The following is an 11,191-nucleotide window of genomic DNA, read 5'->3' as shown; positions in this document are numbered from 1 at the left end:
TACTTTACTTATTTAAATAGTAGTTTTTAAGATTATCACTCCACGTCAACTGTGCTCAGAAGTTTACCAGTTTACCTTTCTTCAAGTTCTCACCGCCAGCTATATGAATCTATCTCTCAATCTTTTTTCTTTTTCGAAACTCTGCATATAGTAATTGTCAACTCCCTTAAAAAATTATAGCAACCAATCTTCTTTTCTTTTTTTTTTTTGGTTCTTCTTGAAGATAACACCAAACCTACTTTCGTCCTTGCTTAATTCTAGGTATATTTTTGCATACACGATGATTTAAAGATACAAAAATAATAATAACTATAATCATATAGATACTCCAACAAATCATATGCAATTTAAAAATCAAGCCCTTCCTTTCTCACTAGAACCAAAAGCTACAACATTAGAGAGAAAGAAGAAAAAAACAATTAACAATCATTTTGATCTTTCCCTTCTTTTCTTTTCTTAATTTCCTTAGAAAAAAATCCTGCATGTCCACTGAGAGTGAGAAATACACGAGAGGACCAAATTAAATACGATGATTTATAGTAACCATAATTAGCTACTCTTTCTGGGTTTGCTTTTTCTTCTACCTTTCCTCCTGGGAAGATCCTTCTTAGCAATGGTTGCCGATGATTCTTCTTCTTCCTTAATTAGCTTCTGATGAGCTTCCCCTTCTACTTGAACATGTGCTTCTTGTTCTTGTTCATCGATTTTAGCTTTCTTGGATTGACTCTGGCTAATAATGATAACATCACCAATTATTTCTTCTTCTTCTTTCTCAGCTGCTATTTCTACTCGTACTGTTTTCTCTTGATTTTTTTCGCTATTTATTTCCATGCTTTTCCGAGGCCTGCCTCTCTTTCTCGGCGTCTGAGGCTGCGCTTGTTGATGGGTGTCATCTTCTCCTTTTATAGATGAAGCTTCAGCTATGGCTACTGAAATTTCCTTTGTTTTCTGCTGCTGCTTCTTCTTACCCATATCATCACCCCCAATGATCAAACTTTAATCCCTTTTGGCCTATTTTACCAATCCAATCGAACAACTTATTGGAAAGAAGAAAAAAAATCAGTAGCTTTATTGTCTATATATACGTGTACATATATATAATATATAGAGATATATTCGTTTTTCCTTGTTATTCTTCTTCTTCCTTCTCCTAGAGATTTTAAGGAACTAAAGGGGTAAAGCAACTCTATCTTCGACCAATAATAACTCTTATTATTCAGAAGAAAACCCCATTAAACCCCATCTCTTTTCTCGTCGAAAGATAAGACCCAAAGAGAAAAAGAGGCCTGCAATTAAATATTTAAAAAAAAGATCTTAAAAGCTATATATAAATAATAATAATAATAATAAAATAAGGGAATTTATTAAAAATATATATATGTGTATGTATTATATATAAACAAATCTTTGATAATAAGTTGTTGAGGTAGCTAGCTTTTCATTTACTTGCAGAACTGAAGAAAAGAAGATCGAGTAAAAATGAGGTCGAAGTCGAAAGAAAAAGAGCCTGTAGTAAGGCTAACTATGGTTGTAGTGGTTTTGGATTTGGACCAAAGAATATGAAAAGGAACATATGGGTTTTACGTGGGTAAGATTAGAGAGAGAGAAAGTGTGTGTGTTGTGTGTGACAGGCCGTACGAGTCAGACACAGTGTTTCAGTCTGACCATATGTGTCGTTTATAGAGGCTCGTTGCCAAGTCATGAGCTGTACCCTCTTCCCTCCTAATTATCTAAAATCTAACTCTCGCTTTTATTTCACATTCAGACCACTTTCTTTCTTATCTCTTTCTTTAAACGATAAATACTATTTTTTTTACCAGATTTTAGTTAAATTTTTGTTCAATATTACTAAAATACTCCTATTTTTATAAAAAAATAATAAAAGTATATTTAAATTGCAAAATTTTTTGGTGCGGGCGTACGAAATGCCCGCACCAGTGCGGCTCATTTTCTTAATTTTGATTGGTGGATATGACAAAGGTGGTCCTTGTTATAATAGATTTGCATGTATTATATCTTTTAACTGTCAATATTTTAATATTCTTGTCTACCCACTCATCTCTGAATGAGGCGAATGGATTGATGGCTGGACGAAACCCATCAAAGAAATTTTAATTCATTTCACTTCTGAATCTGAGAACTCCGATGAAGACCAAATCATCCCCAAAGGGAACCACCCAAAAACACAGCAACCCATGACCAACCACTACAAAACTCGGGTTTCAAGATGATTGTTTTTTGCAGCTCAACTATTTTTTTGTGCTCTATTTTTGTTGCATTTCAGATTTGAAACCTCTTTTCTGTAGATGTGGTGAAAGGATTTGAGGTCCTGAAACCTTTTCTCAAGAATATGGAGAGTTGGGTTTAAGTCGTGGGGTCAATGAGGAGGGCGATGTTACCATTTTTGAAGATTTGAAGTCTATTATTTCCTTAACCTTTTTTGTTGGACTAAGTTTTTTGATTCATTAAAGTTGTTCTGCATGTGAAATGATATGTAGTCGTGATGATTCTTTTGTTTCCAACCATGGAAACGTAGACTGAGCTTTTTATGTAGTTCATAACATAAGAATTTTCCAATTGGACAGTAAGCATTGAACACACAATTGAGTGGGCTAGACAATTGGTAAAGTTTGACTTGTTCACCAAAATTGTCTTTTTTTTTTTTGTGGTTTGACCATGATTTGGGTTGTAAATCTATGAAATTATATATATTGATGATGTAATAGAGATTTTGGAATGATATAATTTTGGTGGAAATGTAAAACAATTTTTACTTTAATTTTGAGAGTTGTCTGTTAAGCAAAAGTTTCACATTTAGAATATAAAAAAATAAATGCAAAACACAATTTCTCCAATGCTAAATTTATAACATAAGATTTTAATTAATTTAAGTTCGACCCATACAAGATTATAAGAATAATCTCTTAATTACAATCTTTTTGTCTAAATGACACACATTTTGATTCCAATTACGATGATATTAATTACTTGGGGTAAACTTGGGGAAATTTTGGGGGAATTTGGAATTGCAACTGAACTCAATAATTTTGGTTAATTGAGCTGCCTACATACATTCTTTATGAAGGATCAAGCCACTTGTAGTTCAGAATAAGTTAATTTAGGATTTGAATAGAAGAATTCTATTCAAGCCACTTGTAGTTCTTTATGAAGGATCAAGCCACTTGTAGTTCAGAATAAGTTAATTAAGGATTTGAATAGAAGAATTCTGGTATATGACCATTTTCAAGAATTCCTTGCCATTTCGAAAATTTGGAAAAAATTCCGAGGTGAATAACCCTTTATGGAATTTTGAGATTTTGTGTCTTATACTGTTTTGTGGTATTTTGTGACTGCACTTAGCTTTAGCAACTAAGTTGCCTACGTATCCTTTATAGGAATCAAGTCAAACGTAGTTCAGAGCACATTTGTGATGCTTTGAAAGTTAAGAGGTGAATGACCTCTTTTTGGGATACCATTTATTATGGCTTTGAATTTTAGTGCACTTTTAATTTTGAGGTAAAATTACCATTTTTTAGATTTTGTGAGGTTAATGACATTTTTAAAATTTTTGAATGATATTTCATCATTTGAATTGATTTTGATGAGCTGATTTGGAATTTTATACCATTTTACATGGTTTTAGAATTTTGTCATTTTGATGACAATTTTATGTTTTGAAATCTCTTTATATATATTTTTTATCAATAATTTATTTTATATATAAAGAGATTATTTGACCAAAATTTGAATTGATTATTCCAAAATTTGTGAGGAATAATCTAAAATTTTATATCAGGTAATATCATTATTTTAAAATTTAAATTTTATTTTTTTAAATTTGAATTTAAAATTTTGAGATAAAATCTGACTGTATTTATGTTTTGAATTTATCAAATAATATAAATATCTTGAAATTCAAATTTAAACTTGGTTTCGAATTTAAGATATTTTGTTTTTCTTATTTTTATTTTAATATATTATTTGATTATTAGTTATATCTCTGAGTCTATTTAATAGATTTGCAGAGATAAAGTAAGAGTCATATGATAAGTTACAATTATTTAACAGAGCATACACACAAATTTTTTATTTACACACAAATTTTTTATCCTTGGACTTGGTTCCAACTTTGATACTCATATGCACATGTATCTCTTGACTTTTGCTTTAATGGTTTGACTTGACTTTGAGATTTGGATTCAAAATTTTGCATTTACCTTGAATGTAAGCCACCTTTGGCAATGTCATGAATAGGCATATATCACATATAATGAATAGGCATATATCACATATAACTTAATGTCATGATTGAACATTATATATAGATATATATATATAATACATATTCATTCTTGAAACACAGGCATGCAATTGGACACGAATGAGTCAGACTTCTTTGTTTTGTTTATTTTATCACGATGATTCAACATTTTATTTTTATCATGGCATACGCATATACATGAATCATGATTTCCTCTTCTTCATAAATGTTGATATAGATATATATATATATATAATTAGTCATTAATTTTACATCTGACTTTGGTAGAGAGGTTCACGTCGACAATTTTTGTTTCATCAAAAAGTGAATTTGGTTGAATAGATCAATCGACTGAGTTAGTTGTACATCTTTTTGGCTTAGGGTGTTTTCCTTTTAGGAGGTATTTAATTATTCAACCAAGTTTTCTATCTTGCTCTTATTATTTTTCATTAAAACCCACATTTAGTGATAATTTTGGCGGCATGACAATTTCTTTAAATCTCTTATTCTTTCATTTGGTTATGTACCACATATTGACTTATTTTCTAAAGTCTAGTGAACCAAAGGGAAGCCATGAAGATTTACAATAAATCAAGCAGCATAACACCATGAAAAATTCATATTTTTCTCTTTGATTATGTATCACATGTTGACTTACTTTCTGAAGTCTAATGAATCAAAGAGAAATATAAGAATCCATGATGAAATTGACAATATAAAAATATTAGTCTTTTCATTTCCCCTTTGATTATATATCACATCGACTTATTTTCTGAAGTCTAGTGAATCAAAGGGGATTAGAATGACTCTTAATCACCATAGATTAAAAATAAAAGAGTCAAAAGAAGAAGATATAGATCCATTTTATGAATCTTCACTTACCCTTGTAAAGCTTGAAGGAAGACTTTAGAATATGCAGTGTTTTTCTTTTCTCAATTTTTCTGGTTCACTTTTGCGTATCAATTTTTCTTTGCCCAAAACCAAAAATCCAGTAACTGTTCTGCTCTCTACCTTTTTATAGAGCCTTTTATTTTATTATTTTTATTTTTAATAAAAACCCACTCAGCGTAAAAGTAGTGGAAGTGGAGAAAATATCTTCTTTATTTGCTCTTTTATCTTGACCGACTCATCCCTTTTTTTATATATTATTATTATTTTAATAACTAAATATTCCCTTCAGGTTTTAAATGATTTATAAAGGAAATATTTATATATTAATAATAATAATAATTTGTTGCTTTTTTTTGTTCAACAGATGCCCCCTCAAGCAAGTACATGTCATTTATGTAAATGTACCTTGCTTGAGAATTTTTCCTATATTCTTTTGTTTGACACACTAAATTTTGTTTCTTGTGCAGTATGTCTACGTTTGGGGCTATAGGCTCTCAAAGAGCACCGGATGAATTTGGGAAAGAAGTCAAGATTGAGCCACGTTATCATCGTTCTATGTCATTAACAGAAGTCCAGGCATCTAATAACCACCAGGATCCTATCTCTCTTTTTAAGATTGAGGCTGTCAGTTCAGGGGACTTAAGATACCATTCTTCTGATGATGATAACGTCGTTCACTATATCAGAGGTTACGGTGCCATTTTTCGAGCAAATGTCTTAGGAGATGTTGATAATAAAGAGGATGGGGATTTGGCTTACCAAGTGAACGAAGATTTCTTTCCAGGTCTTTATCGTTATTTAAAGGACAGGAAAGCAAATAACAATTTTGTCTTTCGGGGGCGAGCCGAGTTTATACGGTGCCTCATGGAGTGGACCGAACAGGTGTTGCTCCACCACCAAATTTTTTTGAACAAAGCTGAGATTTATGGTGCCATTTCTGTCTCCAGGTACCCTTTCTTATGGGTTTTTCATATTTGGAGAGCTTTTTCAGAACTTTGGGGTCCTTTGTCTAATACCTTCCATCATAGTAGTGGTGAGATGGGTATTTCTTTGTATGACTTGAAGGTTATTGGTGGTTTTCCCATTTTAGGAGTTCCTTATGAAGAGTTCATCCCTCTTAATGAAAAGTTGGTGAGTGGTGATTCGTATTATTCCACTACTGCGGAGCTTTTAAGAATCCATGCCCAAATATGTGATTACTTAAAAAACAAGGGTGCATATAGTCGGTCTAAGGGTATGGGTGTATCTTGGAAGCAATGGATTGAATTTTTTTACCGAGGGCCAATTATCTTTGAAGGGGTAAAAACAAACTCAACTGTTAAGACCTCTAGAAAATTTAGTCAGCAGAACATTGGTGAAGTTTATGATCTTCGTTCTATCCCCTTGAATGTATCGAAGGAGGGTGGTCTTGCAGCATTCTTGTCTTTATGGCTAAGCCACTTTGTTTTTCCTACCCCGGGCCAAAACATTAGACCTGAATCTTTTTATATGGCTTCAGCAATGGCACATGGAGTCAAAGTTTTACTTGCACCTTCTGTCTTGGGCTATATATATCGTGCTTTATATAATTCTGCATTACATTGTCAAGAACGAGGTGAAGGTTTTTTACCTGTGCATTATGTGTTGGGGTGGTTAGCTGAGCACTTTCGTGATCTTTATCGTGGTTGGGATCTTACTCCCGGTTCGCCTTATTTGAGTAAATATGCTGGGGTTCCTACTAGATACCAGACTTTGAATAGGGCTAGGCATATTTTGAGGGGGGAGGATTATGTTATTCACCGACCATATTATTTCCCTTTAGAGGAAGATCATGACTGTTTAGATAATGAAGATTTGTCTGATGAAAATTTTGAATTTTTAGTGTCAATGTGCTCTGCTTTATTACCCATGAGAGTTGGCAGTGATATATATATATGGAGCCTTATTATCCCAACAGATTTGCTAGCCAATTTGGTTTTGACCAAGGTATTCCCTCAGAGAACTTTTGCTTGAGTGTCCCTAGAAGGACGCAATGTGGAATGAAAGATATCGCCAAAGCTTGGGTTTTGATTTTAAGGAGGAATACCAACATTCGTTTTCATATACCTAAGATTACTCGTATAGGTCAATGTACATGGTGGTATTGTCGTTGGTGGGTGAGGAGTAGCCTTCCGTACTTAAGGAGATCTGTCAAGAAGATTCATACAGAATTAAAACAACCCTATGAAGAGGACGAGTCGAAGTATGTAATCCAGGACATCCGCGAAATTTACTCCACCCTTGATGAGGTTTTTGTGAAACGTACTTCTCAGACTGATGACTTCGCCAATGCTAGTTATGCTGACAGAGAATCAGATAGTGACGATACTTTAGATCCATATTTCAAAAGAGTAAAGCGTGCAAAGCATGATGAGCGTAGTCATAATGAAAGCGTTTCGTTCCCAGTTACTCAGAATTTAGGGATTAGGCCATCTGATGGTTGCTTTGACACCTTTAGCTCCAGAGTTGAGGAACTTGTTGACTTTGATGGGTCTGATGATCATGTTGATATTGGGTTTGATAATGGGGTGTCACCTGGAGATGTTATTTCAGCTGAACCAATTGTTTCACAAGAGCTCGTTCTTCCACCAGATCCACCTATTCCTCATCCAACTATTCCTCTGCCAGGTCTGGTACCGACAATGTCAGCTTCAGCAATCACCAACTCCCATTTAAATGAGTATACCAAAAGGTTTGTGATTGATATCATGAAAGACATTCTCCATTTGTTATCTTCTCCTTTGCTACCAGATGATATTCCGGGACATCGTGTTGAAATGGACACAAAAATTGACATATTGAGTACCATTTGTGAGAAGTCTAAATGTAACTTAGCAGAGATTACATAGTTTATTGACTATGTCAATGATTCGTTCGAGGTAAAAGAAAAATTTTCCGCTTCTACCCAAATTGTTGAAAGTGCCCTTAACCTTGATGAACCTCTTATACATGACCTTCTTCATCGTGATGAAGACAATTCGGCAACTATGAATCGTGTGTCTATATCAGTCTCCAACAAGACAAAGGCCTTTGAAGATTTTAAAACAGAGGAGGCAGAGATTATTGCAGCAGAACTGGCCATACAACAACGGCGGGCTAAATTTGAAGCTGAAAAAGCATCGTTTGAAGAAGATCTTTCTAGTCCTAATGACTCTTTGAAGGAACATCAACATCTTGCTGAGGAGATAAGTCGATCAAAGGAGCAAGCTGGTGTAGAAAAATTCTATGAAGCCGAAAAGGAAAAAACGACACTCAAGGTTCAAGAAGAAGAATTCCATAAAAAACTTGGTGCTTTGACTTTATTTCTTCAGATAGTCTGAAGATCTTATCATTTTGTTTCTAGAACTTTTAATTTTAGTTTTATTTTTTGTTTATTAGCCTTGAGGACTAATAGTATTTTGTCATTCAGACCTTTTAGAACTTTGATTCCTTTGTTGGGAGGAATATTTTGTTTTTATTTTTGTGGTTGCATCCAATTTTTGTTTAGATTGCCTACGTACCCTTTTAAGGGATCAAGCCATTCGTAGTTTTTTTTTAAGGGGAATATGAGTTGTTTTATTTTTGTGGCTGGGCCTAGTTATAAACTAGATTGCCTACGTACCCAAAGTGGGATCAAGCCTTTCGTAGTTCATTGCACACCCCTTTTTTTTAAGTGTGCGGTCTACACATTAGGTGAAAACCTTTTGTTTAAGTGTAGAACTTCTTGATGAACTTTCCGTTTACACATGGGTAGATGCGTCGGCCTTCTGAATCAGAAAGTTCATATGCCCCTCTTAGGAAGACCTTAGTAACAACATATGGTCCTTCCCATTTTGCCTCAAATTTGCCTTTCATCCTTCTAGTTATGACAACAAGTATTTTTACGATAAGCACTAGGTCTCCAACTGAAAAAGATTGGAATTTAACTTTCTTGTTGAATGCCCCAACTACCTGGGCTTGGTAAATTTCGAGCTTTTGTTGAACAGCAAGTCATTTTTCGTCTAATGCTTCAAGCTCAACTAGACGGACTTGCACATTTTCATCTGGGGTCGTTAGTTGAGTAGCAATTCTTAATGAAGGTATTTGAACCTCCAAATGTAAAACTTCTTCAGACCCAAACACCAAGTTATAAGGTGTACAACCAGTCGTAGTTCTTACAGTGGTTCTATAAGCCCACAAAGCTTCTGGGAGGCGTTCATGCCTGTCCCTTTTGTTCTTTGTCACTGTCTTCTTCATGATTTTGCATAACACCTTATTAAATGCTTCTGCTTGACCATTTGAAGACGGGTTATAACTAGCTGAAAAATTGTGCTTGAATTTGTACTTGTCCATCAATTTGACCATTGCCTTACATTTGAAATAAAGGGCATTTTCAGAGATAATTTTTTAAGGAACCCCGTATCGATAAATTACGTGAGTCCTTATAAAATCTGTGACATCCTTTGCTCGTACTTCTTTTAACGGTACAGCTTTGGCCCATTTGGAGAAGTAATCTGTAATGGTCAGGATGTATTTGTGGGCTTTAGAAGAAGGTGGTGTAAAGGGACCCATAACGTCCATTCCCCATATTTCGAAAGGCCATGACAGTATAGAAAGATGGAGAGGTTGAGGGGGTTGGTGGATGAAATCTCCATGTAATTGGCATAACTTATAGCATTTGGCGAAATTAATCGCATCTTGAACCATAGTAGGCCAATAATAACCCAACCGCTTTAATTGAGCTGACAGTTTTGGGCCAGCTTGATGAGTGCCACATGTACCAGCATGAGTTTCTTGAAGTGCCTATGTCGTCTCTTCTTTTGAGAGACATCTCAACAATATCCCATCGAATGAGCGTTTGTATAATGTGTCATTAAAGATCACAAATCGAGGCGCTCTTCTTCTTACATCCACTCTTTTTTTTAAGTCTTCTGGCAAGACTCCCTTTTGGATGTAGTCTTTGATTGGTTGGCGCCAGTCAGTTTCGTTTGAATTGTCCAAAAAAGTTATGAAGTTGACTGTATTTTCCTCTTTAACTCTTCCCGTGGATTGAGGTAGCACATGGCGTTCTCCTATTGTAATTTGGATATCCCTTTCTTCAGGAAGTGTCAACGATGCAGCTAAGTTAGCTAAAGCATCAGCTTTACCATTCTTTGATCTAAGGATATGATTTAGGGTGATATCTTGAAATTGAGCAAGTAAGTATTTATCCTTTTCATGGTAAGGGATTAAATTCTCATGCCTGACTGCAAATTCGCCACTCATTTGTTTAATAACCAAAAGTGAATCACCAAATACTTCCAACGACTGTATTTTCATTTCGAGTGCAATTTCGAGGCCGATAATTAAGGCTTCGTATTCTGCTACATTATTGGTGCATATAGTCAGAATATGAAAAGAGTAAGGTATTAGGCCTCCCGAAGGCATCACAAAGACAATGCCAGCACTTGCCCCACTGTTTCTTGCTGCCCCATCAAAAAATAGTTGCCATGGTGAAGTCTCGACTATGAAAACTTCTTCGTCTGGAAGATCTTCTCGCAACTCCATATTGTCCGAAATTGGGTGTGCTGCCAGAAAATCAACCAACGCTTGTCCTTTTATTGCTTTTTGTGGGACAAAATTAATTTCAAATTTTGACAAAATCATGGACCATTTGGCCAGTCATCCAGAAAATACGGGCTTTGATAAGATATATCTTAAGGGATCAGCTTTTGACACTAAAGTCACAGGGTGTGAGAGTAAATAATGCCGTAATTTTGTAACAGCGAAAATTAAAGCCAAACATACTTTCTCAATTGGAGGGTAGTTTTGTTCTGCCCCTACTAAAGTTCTACTTAGGTAGTAAAGAGCAACTTCTTTTCCCTCCTCATTGTTCTGTGCCAGCAAGGCCCCTAAATAGCGGTCAAGTGATGTGATATATAATATCAATGTCTTTCCTAAAATTGGAGCTCTCAACATTGGTGGGTGTAACAAGTATTTCTTAATACTTTCAAAAGCATTTTGGCATGCCTCATCCCATATGAATGGGACATTTTTCTGCATCAATCTCGAAAAAGGTTGACA

The 11,191-nt window shown here is 34.7% G+C and overlaps 1 protein-coding gene across 1 annotated transcript; it reads right to left on the bottom strand.

Annotated features, from left to right (window-relative positions):
- Positions 1-341: 341 nt before the first annotated feature.
- On the bottom strand, positions 342-1,637 carry LOC133803639 (uncharacterized). Its single transcript, XM_062241740.1, has 2 exons — positions 1,447-1,637; positions 342-1,286 (listed from the first exon to the last, which is right to left on the bottom strand). Exon 2 carries the CDS (start codon positions 970-972, stop codon positions 550-552), a length of 423 nt encoding a protein of 140 aa, XP_062097724.1. The 5' UTR covers positions 973-1,286; positions 1,447-1,637; the 3' UTR covers positions 342-549.
- Between the last annotated feature and the right edge of the window lie 9,554 nt (positions 1,638-11,191).

Source organism: Humulus lupulus, chromosome X (genome assembly GCF_963169125.1).
Source record: "Humulus lupulus chromosome X, drHumLupu1.1, whole genome shotgun sequence".
NCBI classification, from domain to species: domain Eukaryota; kingdom Viridiplantae; phylum Streptophyta; class Magnoliopsida; order Rosales; family Cannabaceae; genus Humulus; species Humulus lupulus.
Note: the sequence above shows the minus strand (reverse complement) of the source record. Positions and strands in the feature narration are given on the sequence as shown.